Here is a 23,588-nt window from a genome sequence, read left to right as displayed (position 1 = left end):
GGAATCATTATTATGTAACCAAAGACCAACGGTCGAATGGTTAGAGACGTTACTCTCAATAGGCCTACTCACAATAATTAAGTTTGCATTTAAATGTAGCAATTGACGATATTACGGTAGGGATTTAGCATGAATCAAAGCATGACAGCATAGTTAACAATTTAGTACTTGTGTCTAAGTGTAAAACAGTTATAAAGCAAGCATGTGTCTCACCCCAAAAGTTGTAAAACAGTTATGAAACAGTAAAAAGTGGGGCTATGAAGTTCACCTTAGTAGCACACGAAAGAATTGAACGGAAGGACGTGACCGAGATCTCAACCTAGAGATAGAACGTATGATCAGACATTGCCTAACAGACAATAGTATATAGTACTATATTGATAGTAATGGTTCACTAAAGAATTTCCATTTTTGGAAGGTTACTATTTATGGAAAGTTTCCACTTATAGTAATTTTTCAATTTTAGAAAGTTCGGGTTAATCTTTAGCAAGATGTTGTACAACTCTACTCAAACTTCGTTGTTATCAAATAAGTCAGGAATGACCAGATGTAACCGGGGGCCCATGATTCTTGACCAGAATCTAAGTCATGGCATTCGAGATCCACAAGCTTACCCATAAATGGCAACCTAGACATCATTCACTTACGACCGTAAGTAGCGATGAAGTTCACATGAATTATACATTATCTTTGATTAACCTTCACTTTAGGTGTATACACACAACGAATTATTAATGTACTTAATAATTATATATGTGATAATATAACCTAAGTTTTATTTAATATTTAGTTATTATACCTTAGTATGTCTTATATATATTAAATATAATTACCTTTAAATAAATACCTAAATTACTTCAAAAATAATAGTGTTTTATTAATCGAACATTATTCAAAAATGTCTAAATAATAAATTAAATATCTAAAAATTACATACATAATTTTTATAGTCTTAGTTAATCATATAGATTAGTAGAAAAATTTAATAAAATGTTTTTATTATATTTTTGAATTTATTTTTGTTTTTACCCTTAATGTATTCACAAAACAATTTTAATTCTACATAATTACTAAATAAACCCAAATAATTATTTTTATAATTTTTATAAGTTTCTATCAGTCTAATAACCTGTAGAAAAATATATAAAAAAATATTTTTTATTATTTTATATTTATTCTTAATTTACCTTCGAATTACATAATAATAGAGTTTAATTATATAATAAATACCAATTCTACCCAAGTAATTATTTTTATAATTTTTTTCAGATCTATATAAGTTCTAAAAACTCATAAAAAAAATTATATATATTTTATTTTTGGTTAAAAGTATTTATTACGAATTTTACATTGTTTTTACGTTTAAACACTACATAATTCGTATTTAATTATAAATAATATTCCATAAATTATCAAAATTATTTTTATGCATCATAACACTTATAATACTAATTATAACATATAAACATAATTAATTTCAAATTTTACAAAGAATATACAATAAATATAAATATAAATGACAATATTGAAAAAAATTAATAAAAATAGAAAGTACCTCAAATTTTCTTCAAGGTTTTGAGAGAATAACTTAAGTTTTTGTGTTTGACAAGAAAAAATGAATGAGGAGCCATGTATTTATAGGTAAAAAATGGTTGGTGAAAAGAAAAAAAATAATAAAATAAAGGTGCCAATTTTGACAAAATAATAAAAACATGTTAAAAATGTTTTTAATAAGTTTTTGTTTTTGAAAATATTTAGTCAAAATTCATGGGCTCATTATTTAATTTATAAAAAAAATCTTATTTCTTTTTATTTTTATTTTTTTATAAGCTAAAAATATATATAATGATTAAAATAACTTATCTTTTAATTAATAATTATGTTACATATAGTTTTAAATATAATACGCATTAATATTAACTAAAGTTATTTTATATAATTAGTGTAAACTTTAGTTAACAAAAAGTGTTGACTAAAAATAAATATTTGATCAATGTCAAATTTAATTATATATTACGTATGGATAACAACCCTATAGTCAAATTAGTCAATTCAGGCATGGAAATATGAGGGTTGTTATAGTACCTACCCGTTAAAAGAAATTTCGTCCCGAAATTTAGTTGCCATTAATCGGTGTTGTTCGTACATAGACGAGGATATTTACGTTTTATTTGGTTTTCACGTTCCCAGGTATGCTCGGGGCCTTGCGTGAATTCTAACGGATAGAATATTGTTCTGTTTCAAGAATTAAAATCATACAAACCATAATTTCTACAAGTTCTTCTACGAAGTGCATTTTATTATTAATGCGGAGATCATTCAAAATGATGATGTTATACAAGTCATTTCAGTAAATTGGATATATAAAATGTGTTATGAATAATATCGAGCTCATTTAAACCTTGAGCGTTTATGCCACCACGCTAGGGTAGACAAAATAGAAAGGAGTTCATGAAAATCATAGTCATGAAATTTGATAGAGATTGTCATTCTTTACAACAAGAATGATGAATATAAGTTGAAAATATTGTTTTATCAACATTGGGTAATATGGATAAAACGGTTCGATTATAGGAAGAGTATAAATGAAGTTATCTTAAAAGTTTGAAATAAGAAAATATCAGTTTGCCTTAACTTTTGACATAATTAAAGGTGATTTCCGGAATTCAAGGGATTTAAAGGAAATCTTTATAATCTGTATAAGATTTGATTCTCCGGTAATTAAGGAAATTAAAATTGCCTTGATTGTTGTGTCTAGAATTTTCTATAAATTAGCTTCTTTTGTTTCATTATCTTCACCACTTCTATACTTTCTTTCTCGATTCATACTTCCAAAGATTGTGAAAATGCTCCATCCAGTTCTTATCCTGGATATTTTTCTGACTATCGTTTCTGTCATTCTTCTTTTTCATTTACCCCCAGAGGAATCTGTTTACTTCTACAATTACCCTGGGGTTATAGTGTTTTTAATTCTCCCGTGTCTTTATGTTGCTATACGCATTGATATACACGGTTTGTAATTTTCGTGTTGTTATCGGGCTTTATATTTTCCCTTATATGTCGGAGCTCTATGTTCTTGTTTTTCCTTCCCGACTTCAAGTCAAGCGAATAATGGTCTAGAATTCGTAGGTATAGAGTTTCAAATGATCATAATATATAAAGCAGAAGGAAAGGTAATAGCACGATTTGATTTGTCAAATTACTAGAATTACTAAGGATAGAACTATCAAGAATATATGTTCTTGATATGTTCAGAGGTTAAGTAGAATGTAAAAGTCATGTAACATGGCAAATGATGATTATAAAGTCTATGAATCATCATCTTCCATTAAAAATTTAGCATGACTTACTGTAATATAATCACGTTGGCCTGACATCATTATATTATACTAACTCATGATTCAATTCCCAACACTACCTCAAATTATTCAAAATTTAAACTTGTATGTTATAGAAATATAGAAACTAAAACAGTTTCCTTTATTATGTAACACAGAAAGTGTGAAGTGATAAATAATTTCGGACAAGAGTAGTTATGAATGTATCTTCAGAAATATGGAGGATATTTATAACGAAAGATACGATGATATCTTATAATTTTCTAAGATCAAATGATAACGAGAAAAATTCTTCTGTAAGGATTTAGAATGCGTAAGGAGATCTTTTGTGATTTTCATCAGAAATCGAATCATCTAGATTCTTTGATTACAGGTTTAATCCTTGTGATTTGTCCACGGTCTCCTTCATGGTTTGCTCAATCCATTTTTCAGCACCAAATTTTCTATCGAGCGTTCCCAATACCCCATTCTTTATCATCAAACTCCTGGCTATTTAGGCCATCTACAATTTGGCTGTTTCCTCTGCATTTAATGCAGCCATATTTGAATCGTCGGTTATCAATCTGAGATGGTTTCAAGAAATTTCATTTTTAGATGATTGAACGCTGATTGTGATCGTCAAGATTCAAAGGATGTTTTCAAAAATTTTGAATTTGAAGTGTTTAAGCGTAAGATGCATCCATCAATGGATCTAACAGTTGATGAAGAAATGTTTGTGATTTTCAAAAGTAAGGAATGGTAAGTTCGGTGGTTTGATGTGATAATTCATCATAGAATACGAATGAATATAATTCATGAATGTAGTGATCTTTAAGAAGATAACACTTGCTAAAGTTTTACTTAAATTCCGATATGTCAAAATCAGAATATGTATTTGAATTTGTATGAAAATGGTTGTTCTTTAGTGAACGGATACATATGTGGATGTAAGTAGTATAGTTAATGACTGTTGAATCAGAATTGAAGAATGTACGGTGTAACATATTAATGTGAGATATAAATATTTCTCGGGTATTACCTACCCGTTAAAATATTTTCACCGTCAACAGTTTGTACAACAGAATATTTAACTACAATCTTTATGAAAATATACGTACATATATATTTTCTTTCAGATGTAATCATGGATTTAATGAGTTAATATAATATTAAACTCATTTGATTTACGGTTGAAATGAGAATTAATAATCTCCAAAACCTTAGAGATTTAATAATTGTCGCGAAATATTTCGCTAATGAAGTTATGAATCAATACTTCATCGTTCATTGTTATTGATATATCTCGGTATATGATGTTGGTGCTCGTGGATTTCTTATGAAATTCACAAGGCATGAATAATGTTTTCTAGAAAGTTTTGAGTACATCGAAAATGGAAGTGTAAAATCAAACATGTATTTGAATAATACACTTGATTTATTATGAAAATGGAGTTTAGTGTGCTGAAGCAGTGATTAACGATTGTTAAGTCATTAACGAAGGATGTACATCATAGCATATTAGTGATATGAATTATCCGAGTAGTATTTACTAGTTAAGATTCACACGTAATAGCTTAGTACGAAAATATTTATTATTGTTCCAAACCATATATATATAAAGTATACATATATAATTATTCAGAAAGAATGAGTCAATACATCTTAACTCATTATTACTAATATTTCTTGGTATCTATGGGGCGTATGATGTTAATGTTTGAGGTACTGAGTGTGATGTTGAGGCGTGAAATGCAGATGTTGTTGTTGGTGAAGCTGATGCTGTTGGCGGTGATGCTGATGGTACTGGTGGTGCTGGTTATGCTGCTGGTGTTGCTGCTGGTGCTCGTAGGTTTTGCACCATATTTTCCAAAGCCACTACTCGAGCGCGAAGCTCGTTGACTTCTTCTATTATTCCGGGATGATTGGCGGTTCGGACAAGGGGATGAATAAGATCTGAAATTCTAGATATTATATATTCGTGACTGGATATCCTGGAAATGAGGGTGAAAATAGTGTTCTGAACGGGTTCGCCGGTAAGTGCTTCAGGTTCTTCGCCAATAGGGCAATGTGGTGGGTGAAAAGGATCACCTTCTTCACTTCTCCATTGATTAAGTAGACTACGAACCCACCCCCAATTCATCCAGAAAAGGTGATGACTAATTGGTTGGTTCATTCCGGTTACGCTGCCATTAGAGCTTGAGGAGTTCAAGGAATCAAGTGAGAAATCCATATTATCTGATCGGAATAAGGGTTTTTGTTATAAGATGAGTGTTGAATATTGAATGATATATTTGTCTTCTTGATATACGTATATATAGCAAAAAGATTTCCGTAATTGACGGAGGAAATTTAGAAAAAGTGTTAGACAAAGTCTATTAAGATAGATATGATAAGATATAATAAGATATGATGTGTCTATACTCCAATAATAGCAGTATGACGTGTCAAGATCATAAAATGATAAGTATGTAATCTGATAATCTTTCGATTAAAGACTTTCAATTCGTAATGGCCTATTCAGGTCTACGGCTTGAGCTATAGGATCCTTTAAATCAATAATCCAAACCCTTCTATTCTAGAGTTTCGTAGACGCCATCCGTCAAGAAAATTCAATGATAAAAAAATAACGAGAAATCAAAGATTTAAAAGTAATGAATATGAGTAGTGATGACATTATAATGTCTTTGAGATAACTCAATGACATTTTCTGGTTCACAAACCGATGCATAAAGGCATAAAGCATATAGGTACGTGATATAACAAGGAGTTATATACGTTTGAGTATGAATAGTAACAAATATAGGAGTTTTAAAAATCATGGATAACATTTCATGTAATACATATGTAATACACAAAACTATGATAGATGACATAGGAATGTCAAGAACGGTGTCGCATTTAAATGTGGTGGCGGAATTGAATAGTACTTAGGAAAGTGAGCAGAGTTCTTAGGTTGGCTCGGCATTCTAAGATAAGTAAAGTTTCTAAAGTATAGTGTAGCATTTAACAGTTTAAGGCAACAATTAAAGGCACTATAGTCAAGAAAAGTTGTAGTCCTACATTGCTAAGGTACCTAATTGTATAAGGCACACATAAAATGCAATCCTAGTTCTCTACATCAGCCTGCTCTGATAACAATCTGTCACACCCCCAAAATGGACCAGGGGTAATTGTGACCAATCATATCATAACACAGTTGTATAAACGAGAACGACTCTATATGAGACTTTTTAAATAAAACCTTTGTTAATAAAACAGCGGAAGCAGTAATACATGTTTACATTATTATTAAAACGTAAAATAAATGTTTATGAACTAAAATATAATATGCGATGTGGACTCCATGCAAGCATCAAATATATCATCACAAAGTTGCAAACAGCTAGCTCAATCATCACCTGAGACAAAACATGCTTAAAGTGTCAACTAAAAAGGTTGAGTGAAATTCACAGGTTTATAAATAATATCCAAAGTTTTAGACCACAAGATTTAGTTTAAAGTTGATTGATATAGAAATATCAATCTAAAAGTGTTGCTGCATTTTGTAATATCGCTACTAAACAAGTTTACCCTATGACACCTTGTACTGTCAGTGTTGTGGAATCATTATTATGTAACCAAAGACCAACGGTCGAATGGTTAGAGACGTTACTCTCAATAGGCCTACTCACAATAATTAAGTTTGCATTTAAACGTAGCAATTGACGATATTACGGTAGGGATTTAGCATGAATCAAAGCATGACAGCATAGTTAACAATTTAGTACTTGTGTCTAAGTGTAAAACATTTATAAAGCAAGCATGTGTCTCACCCCAAAAGTTGTAAAACAGTAATGAAACAGTAAAAAGTGAGGCTATGAAGTTCACCTTAGTAGCACACGAAAGAATTGAACGGAAGGACGTGACCGAGATCTCAACCTAGAGATAGAACGTATGATCAGACATTGCCTAACAGACAATAGTATATAGTACTATATTGATAGTAATGGTTCACTAAAGAATTTCCATTTTCGGAAGGTTACTATTTATGGAAAGTTTCCACTTATAGTAATTTTCCAATTTTAGAAAGTTCGGGTTAATCTTTAGCAAGACGTTGTACAACTCTACTCAAACTTCGTTGCTATCAAATAAGTCAGGAATGACCAGATGTAACCGGGGGCCCTGGATTCTTGACCAGAATCTAAGTCATGGCATTCGAGATCCACAAGCTTACCCATAAATGGAAACCTAGACATCATTCACTTACGACCGTGAGTAGCGATGAAGTTCACATGAATTATACATTATCTTTGATTAACCTTCACTTTAGGTGTATACACAATTACACACAACGAATTATTAATGTACTTAATAATTATATATGTGATAATATAACCTAAGTTTTATTTAATATTTAGTTATTATACCTTAGTATGTCTTATATATATTAAATATAATTACCTTTAAATAAATACCTAAATTACTTCAAAAATAATAGTTTTTATTAATCGAACATTATTCAAAAATGTCTAAATAATAAATTAAATATCTAAAAATTACATACATAATTTTTATAGTCTTAGTTAATCATATAGATTAGTAGAAAAATTTAAGAAAATGTTTTTATTATATTTTTGTATTTATTTTTGTTTTTACCCTTAATGTATTCACAAAATAATTTTAATTCTACATAATTACTAAATAAACCCAAATAATTATTTTTATAATTTTTATAAGTTTCTATCAGTCTAATAACCTGTAGAAAAATATATAAAAAAATATTTTTTATTATTTTATATTTATTCTTAATTTACCTTCGAATTACATAATAATAGAGTTTAATTATATAATAAATACCAATTAGACCCAAGTAATTATTTTTATAATTTTTTTCAGATGTATATAAGTTTTAAAAACTCAGAAAAAAATTATATATATTTTATTTTTGGTTAAAAGTATTTATTACAAATTTTACATTGTTTTTACGTTTAAACACTACATAATTCGTATTTAATTATAAATAATATTCCATAAATTATCAAAATTATTTTTATGCATCATAACACTTATAATACTAATTATAACATATAAACATAATTAATTTTGAATTTTACAAAGAATATACAATAAATATAAATATAAATGACAATATTGAAAAAAATTTAATAAAAATAGAAAGTACCTCAAATTTTCTTCAAAGTTTTGAGAGAATAACTTAAGTTTTTGAGTTTGGCAAGAAAAAATGAATGAGGAGCCATGTATTTATATGTAAAAAATGGTTGGTGAAAAGAAAAAAAATAATAAAATAAAGGTGCCAATTTAGACAAAATAATAAAAACATGTTAAAAATGTTTTTAATAAGTTTTTGTTTTTGAAAATATTTAGTCAAAATTCATGGGCTCATTATTTAATTTATAAAAAAAAATCTTATTTCTTTTTATGTTTATTTTTTTATAAGCTAAAAATATATATAATGATTAAAATAACTTATCATTTAATTAATAATTATGTTACATATAGTTTTAAATATAATACGCATTAATATTAACTAAAGTTATTTTATATAATTAGTGTAAACTTTAGTTAACAAAAAGTGTCGACTAAAAATAAATATTTGATCAATGTCAATTTTAATTATATATTACGTATGGATAACAACCATATAGTCAAATTAGTCAATTCAGGCATTGAAATATGAGTGTTGTTATATATATATTATTTAATATATAATATATTTAATCTTTAGAATTAATTACATATTATATTATATTTACGTGCGTAGTAAAAATGTAATTTTTATTCAAATGACTCGTACGTTGTCACTCGACTCATATACCACTTTCGGTTTTTCGAACGATGTTTCGTACGCTGAGAAAACTAGCCTTTTACGTTTAGTGACTCGTACCTTTATAAAAACAATAGATTTAAACAATGAAAACAATTCTACTCAAAGTATAACTTTATTTATTTGAGTGTTTTGGTTATTTGCTTCTATAAATCAGTGACTCGTTGTTTACCAAAATATATTATTTTAAATTGGGACATTTTATGACTAAGTTAAAATATATATATATTTTTATTTAGAATTGTAAATTTGTACGTAATATATATGTTTGAAATATTTATCTAATGATATAAAGATAAAGTTTAAATTTGTTCGGAAATTTTCGGGTCGTCACAGTCGGTGGATCATACACTGATTTTTTGTAGCCATGCTAGCGAGGTTTGGGAGCGTATATTCAAATGGTGGAATATGGGCTCGTTTAACTACTACACCATTAACGAGCTCCTCGTGGAAAATAATCATTCGGTTCCCATGTCTTCAATTGGTAAATAATCTAACTATTTACTAAATAAAAAGAAAAAAAAAAACAAATACAATCAAAGTTCTCCACACATTAACCACGTTACTAAATAATCTAACTATTTAGTGATGGTGAGTTATATCTGCTTTTTCATGCATTTGTGTTTCACTGTTCAATACTTTGAGCAAGTATAATTAATTTTTAACTAAAATAATAATTTTTTGTTGAAACAGAGCATTAAATTATATTAAATTTATAACTATTAACTGTAAGATTTTAGACAAACGAGATATGTAAAAATAATATTTTAATGATAAGTATGTCGTTATATAGGTAGTTGATTTTAAGCTTCAAAGATAAGATATTAGACAAACGGGCTATAGGCGTATAGTAATAGATTTTAAATTATTCAAAAACTAATTTTTCAAAGGTACTAGTATTCACTTACTTATGCTTTTCCTGTATATTTATGCTTCAATTCAATCATGAAATTGTAAATAGTACGGAGTACTATCATATTACAAATACTACCATGCAAAATGATAAGAAAATACATATGTCAAGAAAATATATTCCGAAACCAATATGTACATACATACATGTGATATCATCCAAACATGTAATATTGAGCCACTTAAAGCTTTGCTCAAGTGGTCATCACGAGAGTCTAATTAGAAATTTATAGTGTATTAGTTCACAATAACTTGATTATGAACACTAAACTCTCAATAAACAATAGATACAAATTATATGAACAAAATTGAGAGAACACGAATGATATATAATATGAAAGACAAAGTAATCGTGCTTGAGAGATACAAAATACAATGAACATCGTACCCCTATTTATACAAGGTTAAACCAAATCTCCAAGATTTGGTTTCCAAAACTACTTGACTAAAAGATAGGAAAAGATAAACTAAAACTTATTAATATTCTAAACAAATCAGTGTTTATCTTCTAGAGATAATATCAAATCAAAACGTGATCTTCTAAATATTTATCCAGATCTCCAGAATTCCCATAGCTTCTTTACCAAGTAATTAAACCGTTCACACAAACAGATTCTGCAACTCCAGACTCTAACATTCAGACTCTAAACTCCTGCAAAAACATTTTGACTCATCAGATCATTTTCCAACAATCTCCCCCTATCTGATAATGTCAAAACTACCTGTTCTTCTACTCCTTCAGTTTTGTAAGCTCCTTCTCAATCAACTTACACTTGCTCTTCATATATCTCATTTTCTTCAACATGGGCAACTTACCCTGCAAATGTTTCAACAACTTAACTCTAAAAGGATGAGTCTGTTCAGTTGTGCACCTGGTCAACAATCCAAGCAACAAATTAATATCTGCACCTTCAAACTGATCCACTCTAATCAGCATTCTTAGATTTCCAGTCGTTTTGATCATTAAGGCATCCAAATACTCAACATAGCTTTCATCAATAAACTGCAAATGTTCTGGAACAGAGTATCTCCCAACATGACCTCTAAACCTTCTTTCTTTCATCTCCAAATTAAACATACTACAGAAAACTTCATAGTCCTTTGAGCTAATAAAACCTTCTTCAAACACAAGATGAACTAAATTACAAACTTTCTTAAACACTTCATCAACAATTTCCTTATCTCCCTCACATCTTTGAATACAAACAGCCAACCCTCTCCATTCACAAAAACCAAGTCTCAAAATATGACTCACTTTCACCTTTATTCTTCTATCAGACAAATGGGTCATGGTTAATAACAAATTCACCTCAGTTTCAATCTTCACAATCTCAACACTGACAACATCTCCTTCATACCTTTTAAACCTAAAACTTTTATTCATCAAAGACCTCAGCCTCTCTTGAGCAGCAGCAATATCAAGAACACTTTCTTGACCACCAACTATGATTTGAGTACCACTTTCACCAACATCGGTTTGAACACCAGATTGATCAACACTAGCACCACACTCTTCAACATTCATTTGTACATCCTCACCTGTGTCAACACCATCACCTGTACCCATTTGACTTACATTTGCAACCACAACTTGAACATTTTCAACATTTTCTTGAGAAACTGCGTGATCACCATCATCTCTAACTTGATCACCATCATCTCTAACAACAATCTCATCTTCAACCATTGGAACAACTTCAGCATCAACAACTTCAGTTTCGATAACCTCAGCTTCAGTTTCAGTTCTTTCATTATCATTATTCTCCCCCTCAACCTGTAACTCCCCCTCAATATGAGCCCTTTTGGAAGACTCACCATCACCACCTGCAGCTAACCTCTTTCGTTTCTCCCCCTTTTTGACATCATCTTGAGAGAGAGCAGATAAGAATCTCCAAATTTCAGCTTGATCATCCTTAATAGACTTGATATCTGAGGCAAAACCAGCAAAACACTCTTTAATTTCTTCAACACCCTGCATCTTAGCCTCCAAACTGCTCAATCGATCACCAAAACCTGCAATATCACCAGAACCCTGTACAATCCCAACCAACCTCCTAACCTCCAACACCTCATTATTTGAAACCAAATTATTATTAAAGTTAGAATGAAGTTTATTAATTTGTGACTGCACACCCTGAAGCTTGTCATCAAACTCCTGAGCCATAGAAGTCAAAGCTTGAGAAAAGCCAACCTCTGTGACTGGTGCCTCAGCCTGCAATGTAGAACCAGTTGGGATTAATAAAGGTTGTATGTCCTCAACACTTACCTGTTGTGAAGTAGAGTGATCCTTGGACAAAGAAGTTATTGAGACTTGTACTTCATCCTGTGATCTGAATGAAGCATTGGCAGCCTGTGCAAGAATGTGTAAGGATTGGACATTTGGAGAGTGGAGTGGCAGACTGATGTCTGAGGTAGGTTTAGCCATAGATTGGTCTTGAGTTTGGTTTGATAAGTCCAGGATTGGGACTTGATTTAAGTTATCTGAGGGGGTTAATTCAGTAACTGTAATGAGGTTATCCAAGCTCACTATCCTAGATGGTTTAGGCTGGGTTAAAGTACTCCCCTCACCAACCTCTAGCAGAGGTGATGGAGTTGCACTTGCAGCACCTTGCCTAATAGATGTTTGATGTGCATCTATGGGTGCTGAAACAACTAGGTTTTCAGACATGTGAATATTCTCAATATGAGTTGGTAAGCTCATAAGGTTGTTTAATGGAGAGTGGACCTCTTGAGCAGTGGGAGAAGGTGGGTTTGAATCAAGTTGGAGTTCCTCATTCATGCCTTCTGCCTGCTCTGCTTGTTGATCATTATGTGGTGGAGTAACTGGGGGTGCAGAATCAGAATGATCAGATTCTATAATTGGTTGATCAATGTTTTGATCACCTGCAGACCCTGGTTGATCAGACCCTGCATGTGATTCCCCTTCAGACCCTGATTGCTCATGATCTAAAGGTTGATCTGGTTGACCAGGTTGAGCTGGTTGACCATTGTTGATCCACTGAAGCATAGCTGGAGTGAGTCCAATTTCATTGTTGTGGATGTGACTGTGAAACATCCTTGTGCTACACTCAGGAACAGCTGTAAACTCATAAACCCTGAACACCCTCAACCCATCATACAAATTAGGAGTAATAGCCTGTTCTATCATCAAACTTAAAACCCTTATGAATGGAACATTATGATCTCTGGGTGTTCTTTCAGCTAACAACAACATCTCATTGAAATACAACCTTGCAAAATCGATATTCCTCCCAGTAACAATAGCATGAAACAAGTAAGCCTCAAAATCATTGATTTCAGTCAAGCTACCACTTTTGAAACTCAAACTCCTTACAACATTCGACAAAACAAACATCCATCGAGGTGAAAACATACTTGTTTTAACAGTTGAATCAGTCACTTGTTGACCTACCATATTAAAGCTTAATCTAGCAGCTGATTTAGAAGTCGTTCTAACATAATCGTTTCTCATTGGAAAGTTTAAAGCTAACCTTAGATGATCTTCAGTAAGGACAAGTGTGTTGTTACCGTTTCTGTAAGTCCCTGTAAGCGTCCATGCTTCTCTATCACCAACACAGGTGTACCAAAATTCGGCTAACAACTCAGGAAACATTATGGTCGTTTTGAAGAATGCATCCCTTAGTGGATGATTATGCATGAACTCGATCACCTCTTCATAACCTTCATTCACAAAATTCTCTGGAATACTATTACAAGCAACTCGATTGTTTGCTGAAACCATAACATCTTTGTTTGCTTTGATCTCTACAGCTCGGATCATGTTTGGAGTGGGTACCAGAACATAAGGAATGTACTTTGTGCGTGCCATTATAATCGATCGAAGGAGAATTGCAGTAAAATTGAGGGAATTTTGAACTTGAAGATCGAAAAGGGGATTTAGGGTTTCAAAGATTGAAATCGATTGTGACAGATGGAGGGATATTTATATCTAACAAGATTTCAAAAAGTTACTTTTAACCCTCCAACTTATTTACCGTTTACCCCTTTTAAAAACAAAAAAAAATATACTAAAATACATAATAAAAAAAATAAAAGAAATAAATAACCTCAGACTCTGGATAAATATGACGTCATCCAGACTCTGAAAATCAGACTCTTTTTTTTTTTTTTTTTTTTTTTTTTTTTTTTTACAACAACAAGATTAGAGAGTGTCTTCACATGTCAACATTTCTGTTGATGGATTTATCATACCAAGTTTTTCTAGAAGATAGAAATGCCTCTCTTCAGGAAGTGCCTTTGTAAAAATATCTGCCAGTTGATCTTTTGTGCCAATATGTTTTAAAACCACTTTGCCTTTCTCAACACAATCTCTTATAAAATGATGTCTGATCTCTATGTGCTTGGTCCTGGAATGAAACACTGGATTTTCAGTAATAGCAATAGCACTTTCATTATCACACATGATTGGAGTTTTGGTTAATGATAATCCAAAATCCAATAACTGATGTTGCATCCAAAGCAATTGAGCACAACAACTCCCTGCAGCTACATATTCAGCTTCTGCTGTTGAAGTAGCAACTGAATTCTGCTTTTTACTTGACCAGCTCACCAATTTGCCACCTAACAATTGACAACCACCAGATGTGCTTTTTCTGTCTAACTTACAACCTGCATAGTCTGCATCTGTATAACCAATTAGATCAAACCCTGAGTCTTTAGCATACCAAAGACCCAGGTTAGGAGTACCTTTCAGGTATCTAAAAATTCTTTTCACAGCCTTATAATGAGACTCTTTAGGATCTGACTGATAACGTGCACACATACATGTAGCAAACATTATATCAGGTCTACTAGCAGTTAAGTATAACAAAGATCCAATCATACCTCTATAGGTTGATTGACAAGTTGGTTTTCCAGATTCATCTTTATCAAGCTTTTCAGAAATACTCATTGGGGTTCTTAAAGTGGAACAATTTTTAAAACCAAACTTAGTAAGCATATCAGAAACATAATTACTTTGGTTAATAAAAATACCCTCTTGACTTTGCTTAATTTGAAGCCCAAGAAAATAGTTTAGAGTACACAAATTACTCATCCTATATTCTTTTGACATTATATCTGAAAACCATTTTCTCAAAGTTGAATTAGTAGACCCAAAAATAATGTCATCAACATAAATTTGAACCAGTAACACATCACCTTTCTCCTTTTTGATGAATAGAGTCTTGTCAATAGCTCCTCTAGAAAATTTCTTTTCTAGAAGAAATATTGACAGAGTATCATACCAGGCTCTGGGAGCTTGTTTCAGACCATACAAAGCTTTCTTCAACCTGTAAACATGCTTTGGAAACTTCTTATTTTTGAAACCAGGAGGTTGTTTCACATACACCTCTTCTTGCAAAATACCATTCAGAAAAGCACTCTTCACATCCATTTGAAACACCACAAAGTCTTTATCTGAGGCATAAGCTAGAAACAATCTGATTGCTTCAATTCTAGCAACAGGAGCAAATGTCTCATCATAATCTATACCTTCTTCTTGTCTATACCCTTGAGCCACCAACCTTGCTTTGTTTCTAACCACAATACCATCTTTATCAACCTTGTTTCTATAAACCCACTTAGTGCCAATTGCAGTTTTACCTTCAGGTTTTGGAACCAATTCCCACACATCATTTCTTTCAAACTCTGTCAATTCTTCAGTCATAGCTTCAGCCCAATCATTATCTGACAATGCTTCATCTACTTCTTTGGGTTCAATGAGTGAAAGAAAATTTGAGAAGAAACAATAATTAGCAATTGCAAAATCAGACACAGGTGTCTGAGATGAAGAACCAGTTTTAGGTAAACCAGTAGGATCTACAACATAATCTTCAAGATGCTTTGGAATAACAATATTTCTAGAAGATTTTCTAATAGGAACAACAGGATTCACAGTAGTATTGGAAGGTTGATCATCTTCATGAATAACAATTGGCTCATCTTCTTGTTGAACTTCTTCAGTGAGAGCATTATCTGCAGAATGTTTCAGTCCAGACAAATTAAATTCATCTGTCTCAGACTCTGAATCTAGAGTCTGAGTATTGTTACCAGAAATTAAATTTGACAATTCACCAAGTGCAGAATGCTCAGAACTAGAGGATTGATCCATTTCAATGGGACTTTCATCAAAGGAAACATTAATGGATTCTTCAATCTTCATCCTCCTCTTATTATACACTCTATATGCTTTAGACACAGAAGAATAACCAATAAACACACCTTCATCAGATTTTGGCCTCATCTTTTCAAGCTGATCCCTTTGATTCAAAATATAGCACTTACATCCAAATACATGAAAGTAATGAATAGTAGGCACCTTTTTATGATACAATTCATAGGGAGTTTTGCCATGTCTCTTCACAATTAATGACCTGTTTTGAGTATAACAAGCTGTATTGACAGCTTCTGCCCAGAATCTGAGTGCAACATTTGATTGACATAACATGGTTCTGGCTGCCTCAATAAGTGTTCTATTTCTTCTCTCAGCAACTCCATTCTGTTGTGGAGTTCTAACAGCTGAGAAATTTTGACCAATTCCAGATTCTTCACAAAATTCAATTAAAGTAACATTCTTGAACTCAGTGCCATGGTCACTTCTCAATTGTTTAACAAGAACACCTTTTTGAACCTGCTCTTTCTTGATTAAATTAATGATTTCTTCAGGAGCATCACTCTTTGCAGCTAAAAAGATAACCCAGGTAAACCTTGAATACTCATCAACAACAACCAAAGTGTATCTTTTCCCACCTAGACTACTAGTGTTCATTGGACCAAAAAGATCCATATGAAGCATATGAAGTGGATCACTAATAGTAGCTAGGGATTTTGAGGGAAACTTTGTTTTGGTTTGTTTACCCATAATGCAAGTAGAACAAGGTTTATCTTTCTTGAAAGGTTGCTGAGGCAAACCTCTAACAAGCTTCTTTTTGGAAAGCTCATTAATATTTTTAAAATTCAGATGAGATAGCCTTTTATGCCAAAGCCAATTAAGTTCTGGAACAGACTGAGAATACAAGCATGTTTCAATTTCAGAATCAACAGAATCCAAATCCAGCATATACACATTTTGAAATCTCCAGGCAACAAGAGTTGGTCTTCCTTTAGGATCATAAATAATTCCAGCTTTCTTTCTTATTCTGATCTCACAATCTTCATCAGCAATTTGACTCACACTTAGCAGATTATGCTTTAACCCTTCAACTAAAGCAACTTTCTTGAATGACACACTTCCAGCAATAACAGTACCATAACCAATAGTTTTTGCAACAGAATTATCACCATATCTCACAGAAGGACCCTTTTCTTCTACAAACCCTACAAGATGCTCTTTGCATCCAGTCATGTGTCTTGAGCAACCACTGTCTAAATACCACTTATTACCCTGCTACACAAGACACAAGCAAAAGAAAAATGATTAAATCTTAGGGGGAACCCACTTTGCAGTGGGTTCAGATGGAGTGTATTTAACTCTCCATACAAAAGCTTTGTTACCAATCCAGATCAACTTATCCATCACTGTTTTCAAAACACCTTTATTTTCACAAACTTTAGGTTTCCATACCTTTTTGAAATTTTCAGGAAAACAAGATGATTTTGAGAATTTTTCTTGACCCTTTAATCTTTCACTAAGCTTTGAAATTCTCCTTTTCAGTTTTTTAATAGTCTTAGCCTGTTTTGACTTTGACTTTCTTTTAGTTGACCATTTAGGATCTGGACAAGTGACACTATCAGAAGATGATTCAGTATCACTTATGCTACTTGATTCTTGGGTGTCAGATTCTAGGTCAGAACATACACTTTCACTTTTAGAGACTAAACTGTTAGAGTCTGAAGGTTTCAATAGTTCAGACTCTGATGGATTTCTACAGTCTAAAATTATAGTCTCTGAAGGTTTAACAGGTTCTAATGATTTTACAAACTCAGTTGATCTTACAAAAGCATTAGTTAAAATTTTTCTCTCACCATCAAATTTTATAAAAGTATTTGGTAAAATGTCAGGCTTAAATATAATAGGATCAACTTCCACATTATTATCTAATGTGTAGTTTTCACCAAGTATAGCTTTGACATCATTTGGTACTTGCTTAGCAATAGCATCAGAATTCTTTTTGGAAGAAACACACCAAGATTTGCAAATATTTTCATAATGGTTTGCCTTTTTAATTGATCTTCCTAATTCAGTATTTAACCGTTTAGTTTCTTCTGAATATGCCATTTTGTATGTGTCAAGTTCTACCTCACATTCTTTTAATACTTTAATTTCAGCATCTTTATCTTTGATGGTGTTCTTAAGCTCAATGATCTGTGTTCTTAACCTGTCACTATCTTCTAAGCACCAATTGAAATCAAGCAACAAATACTGAAACATTCTCACTTTTTCATTATTAAGATAGTTTACAAAGTTTTGTACCTTATAGGCAGAACCTTTGTTACAAGTAGAGTCTTTATCCATCTTCTCAATAGCTTTCAAATCTTCCTCAAACTTGCTAGACTCACTATCCTTTTCAATTATAGCCATCAGACACTTATCCTCTTCATCATCAGATGATGAATCTTCATCTTCCCATGCTTCTGTGTACAATGCTTTCTCCTGTTCTTTATTCTTCAACTTTTCTGCTTCACCTTTCATCTTCTTGTACTTGAGTTTATACTTTCTTGCTTTGTCAACAGGTTTGTTGAAACTTGAACCTCCTTCACTCTTGGACCAGCAATCAGCAGCTATATGACCTACCTTGCCACACTTGAAACATTTAGCTTTCTTTGGATCAAAAGAACTCTTGCCTTTACCCTTCTTAAAACCAAACTTCTTCTGCTCAATCCTTTGAGTCAAAAGAGCCACTTGACTTTCCAGATCCTGAATCTCCTCATCTACATCAGAATCACTATCATCAGAGGTCTCATCACATTCAGAATCAACCCTACTAGAGTAACTAGAGAACAATTGCTTGTTCTTCTTAGTAGTAGCTATCAATGCAGCTTCTGGATCTTTAACAACTCTCTTAGCATTGATCTTGTTCTTCAACTGTGATTCTTCAAAGTTTGACAATATGCCAAACAACTCACTTAGTTCATAAGTGTCTATCTTTTCACTGATTACCATTGATGTAATCACAGATTCAAAGTTTGAAGGTAACAGTTCAATGAACTTTTGACACAACACTTGTTGTGTTTTCTCTACACCAACACTTTCAAGATCATTAATCAGAACCTGGAATCTTGAATGAAGATCACTCAATGATTCTTTAGGCTGAGCAGCAAAATTTTCATAACACCTTATCAGATTCTTTTTCTTCTGAGTCTTAACAACTGTGACACCTTCATAGTCATTAAGCAAGAGATCCCACATAGCTTTTGCAGTTTTAGCATGACTGATCTTCCTGAGAATTGGAACAGTAACACCATTACCTATAATACTTCTTATCTTGCTATCAAGCTTGAACTTTATGGCTTCTGCTTCTGTCCACTTATCTCTTGGTTTTTCACGAAGATAAGCAGGTTGAGCAGAAGCAGTACTTGTAGCAGGAACAGCTTCAACCATTGTACCAGGTATAATAGGTCCTACTGTAAGGACTTGTTCAGCATCTTCATGAATCGAACCAAGAAACCATAGAACTTTTAGTTTCCAGGTTGCAAAGTCTGTGCCATCGAAAATTGGCACTCCTTTACCAGCCATAACTGGAGTTGGGATGGTACTGGAGGACATCTTTGAACAATATATGGATCGTTTTAAGATTACCGAATTGGATTTACACCAAACCCGCTCTGATACCAGTTATTAGTTCACAATAACTTGATTATGAACATTAAACTCTCAATAAACAATAGATACAAATTATATGAACAAAATTGAGAGAACACGAATGATATATAATATGAAAGACAAAGTAATCGTGCTTGAGAGATACAAAATACAATGAACATCGTACCCCTATTTATACAAGGTTAAACCAAATCTCCAAGATTTGGTTTCCAAAACTACTTGACTAAAAGATAGGAAAAGATAAACTAAAACTTATTAATATTCTAAACAAATCAGTGTTTATCTTCTAGAGATAATATCAAATCAAAACGTGATCTTCTAAATATTTATCCAGATCTCCAGAATTCCCATAGCTTCTTTACCAAGTAATTAAACCGTTCACACAAACAGATTCTGCAACTCCAGACTCTAACATTCAGACTCTAAACTCCTGCAAAAACATTTTGACTCATCAGATCATTTTCCAACATAGTGAAATGTGCTTTATCCAATATGAGGGTGACGTATCTGTTTTCGATGTTCGAGGCTTACCTAATATGTGAGAGCTCTTCATAGAATTTCACGTTACAAAAAAGAAACGTGTAATATTTGCGGTATTTGCTAACATGTAATATCTTAATTTAAATTTGTTAATTATTACTATATTTAATTAATTCATTCCTACGATAATCCTACGATAAGCAAGTTCTTACTCCTATTTTTTCTTTAATTTGAGGATAAATTAGGCATATAATTATAATCATATACAAATATTGATGTTAATATTCATTTTACCTAATAAGAATATTTATCAGAAGCCATTCGTTTGGTAATTTTTTTAATACAATCGCCTAGTATTTATGATTAATTACTTAATTTGTAGACAGATACATAGTGTCCTTACAGCACAAATATTCAACTTTTCACAGCTTTAAGTAAAAACATTAACAAAACAAAACAAAAAAGTAAATGTCATCATAAACATAATGTCATCTCCAAATCGATTTCTGATCGTGTATAAATCGTCTTAAATGAGTAATGGAAAAACTTACAAGCACGTCTGACGTGGCATTGTCGTAACCGGTCCCAGCAGAGGCGAAACAAACGCCGGTAACAAAATCCGATATGTTGTAAGCCGGATCAAAGTAAGCTGGCACAAATGGTCTTAAACCAAATGACTCGGAAATAAAATCAGTCGGAACACGCCCATTTGAGAATCTGCCGGTCGCCTTTCCTCCATAAAAATCACGACCATAAGGCCGAAAATTGCTCTTTAAAACAGTTTGTAAATGGTTGTTGTTTCCAGCATCGACTGAGGAGTCACCAAACACGATCATGGCCGGTACCTTGGCTTCGATAGTACTGATTTTGATAATGATGAAAGCAAAAGCAAAACATGTAAAGAATTTCATATTTGGTGTGAAAAATGGTGAGAGTAATAGTAAGAATGTGAGTATAAATAAGAAAAATGAGGATTGGCGTTGGAGAGCAAAAGTTTGCTGGATGTAATAATGACGAATGATATTTAATGCACTTATATTAGATGGTAATTAAATATATTAGGAGAAATTATAAGTTCATAAGTTTTTTATAAAAATGAGTTTACAAAAGGACATGTATCTTCAATGAAAAAAAGGAGTAAGAATTATAAGAGAGAAAAAACAAATGATTTGATCGATTGATGTCAATCGTTAACTCATTTGTGAAGTTTATCTAATTGTAACATTGTTCTTATATTAATGGAATAATGGTCATCGGAAATTACTATTGTTCTTATATTTTGATATATTTGATATTTGAATTGAATAACCTCCGTTAGAAATAAAAAAGAAATCAAAAAACAGTAAAGTTTAAAGATTTTAGGGGATCAGAAAAATATCATCATACTACCTCCGTCCCACCACAAGTGTCTACCTTTCTATTTTGGGATGTCCCATTTCAAGTGTTCACTTTGTGTATCAACCAATGAGAAGAGGTTATTCTGGAGAGAGAAGATTTCTGACTGGTGGAGAATGAAGTTAGTGAAATTTTCTAAAACTGTGTGCAAAAAGTAAGTGGACACTTGTAATGGGACGGAGGGAGTATTACTCATATGACAGCATAGCATACAATCAAGCCAGCATTGTTTCCAGAAATAGAGGATTTGTTCCACGTTTTTAGCATTGAGCTGTTAGCCTCATTCTGTATAAATAGGGACTGTTGTAATAGAACAAAAGCACCAATTCAAGCTTATCAATTCTTTGAATCAATAAACGATCAATACTTTTGTTTTCAATTCGAAACATGGCATCAGAGATGTGTTAATAATCTTAGATCATTGTTAACACTGTTTCATCTCTTCATTCTTTGTTCCTTCGATTAAGCCAACATGTCTAGAGAAGACAACACTCAAAATCCCAACAATCAACTCATCACTGAACTAACCAGCCAATTGGCTAGATTACTTCAGTCCAACAATGAAAACCAACCACAAAGGTTACCTGACTCATTAAATATCAGTGTTAACCTGAACAATTTCAATTTTTCACTTTGGTCAAGGATGATTAAGGTTGCCATCGGAGGCAAATCCGAGGCCCTCCTTAATCACCTTACAGAGGATCCACCAGCAAACAACAATCAAAAATGTAACCAGGATGATCTGGTTGTCTTTTCGTGGGTGATCCAAAATATTGAATCCCAAATTGCAAGTAATCTCACACAATTCTCAACTGCAAAATCACTGTGGAATGCCCTTGTTACAACTTATAGTTCTGGCAAAGATAAACTTCAAACTTTTAATCTACACGTCAGTGCAAACAACATCAAACATGAAGGTAAATCAATTGAAGATTTATGGTTAATTTTACAGGGGATTTGGGGCGAAACTGAATTAAGGGATACCAAATCCAATGGAACACCCAAACAATATTATCAAATATAACAATATTAGATCAGAGCGAAAACTTTTTCAATTTTTGAGTGATGTTGATCATAAACATGATAATATCAAACGGGAATTGCTCAGACTTGAGCCCTTACCAATGGTTGAAGGTGCTTATACTGCTATTAGAAAAGAAAACGCTCACCAGAATATCTTTAGCAACAAGATCGAACCCATCAATCACTCAGGCATAGCTTCTGGGCTACTTGCACCAGCATCAAAAATCAAAGAAGCAGATGGCCATGGCCTCGTTTCAAGGACCAACGCCATTTAAATTATCTATCATCCAAAGATAAAGATAATCACATATGTGAAGAGTGTGTAATGAAACAACACACCAAGGATCAATGCTTTAGGCGAATTGGATACCTGAATGGTTGAACGATGGTCACAAAAAAGGGAAAGCATCGGTAGCAACAACTATGGCAGCAACCAGAGGTAATCAAGAGATCAAAAACTCCGGCACCACCACTGCTCAGGGAGGATTCAGATTAATGGTAGCCGAACAACCTTCATCATCTTCAGGTGGAGGTAATTTAGGACTAGGGTTTGTACCCAAACCCAATTGTACATATCAATTGAACGATATAGGGTTAGGGTTTGTACCCAAACCCAATAGTACAGATCAATTGAACGATCTAGGGTTTTTAACCCCAAATCGATTCCAGGTTTTGCAAAAGGGTCCCTTCCCCAACTTTTCTTTAAATGAAAACCCTAATTTTAGGTGTTTTAATAAAATCAACCCCCTAGTTGATAAGAAGTTCACAAATAGCCCTTCAAAGGATAAAACTTACCTTGAATAGTCCCATAGTGTTAAAAACAAGCCCAAGGTTAAAGAAGTTTTGCATGTTCAGTCCTGTTCCAATTCTAAAA

General features: G+C 32.4%; 1 protein-coding gene across 1 annotated transcript in view; it reads right to left on the bottom strand.

The window, feature by feature from the left end:
* The window catches only part of LOC139853725 (GDSL esterase/lipase At4g26790-like), a 48,908-nt gene extending 25,923 nt beyond the window's left edge, over window positions 1-22,985 (bottom strand). The window contains exons 1-3 of the mRNA XM_071843091.1: window positions 22,900-22,985; window positions 22,693-22,737; window positions 20,848-21,157 (exon numbers count right to left, since the gene is read on the bottom strand). Coding sequence (XP_071699192.1) covers window positions 20,848-21,157; window positions 22,693-22,737; window positions 22,900-22,985 — 441 coding nt within the window. The remainder of the gene's footprint in view (window positions 1-20,847; window positions 21,158-22,692; window positions 22,738-22,899) is intronic.
* Between the last annotated feature and the right edge of the window lie 603 nt (window positions 22,986-23,588).

This window comes from Rutidosis leptorrhynchoides, chromosome 1, assembly GCF_046630445.1.
Source record: "Rutidosis leptorrhynchoides isolate AG116_Rl617_1_P2 chromosome 1, CSIRO_AGI_Rlap_v1, whole genome shotgun sequence".
In the NCBI taxonomy this organism is placed as follows: Eukaryota; Viridiplantae; Streptophyta; class Magnoliopsida; order Asterales; family Asteraceae; genus Rutidosis; species Rutidosis leptorrhynchoides.
The sequence above is the reverse complement of the archived record's forward strand: the minus strand, read 5'-3'. Positions and strand labels throughout refer to the sequence as shown.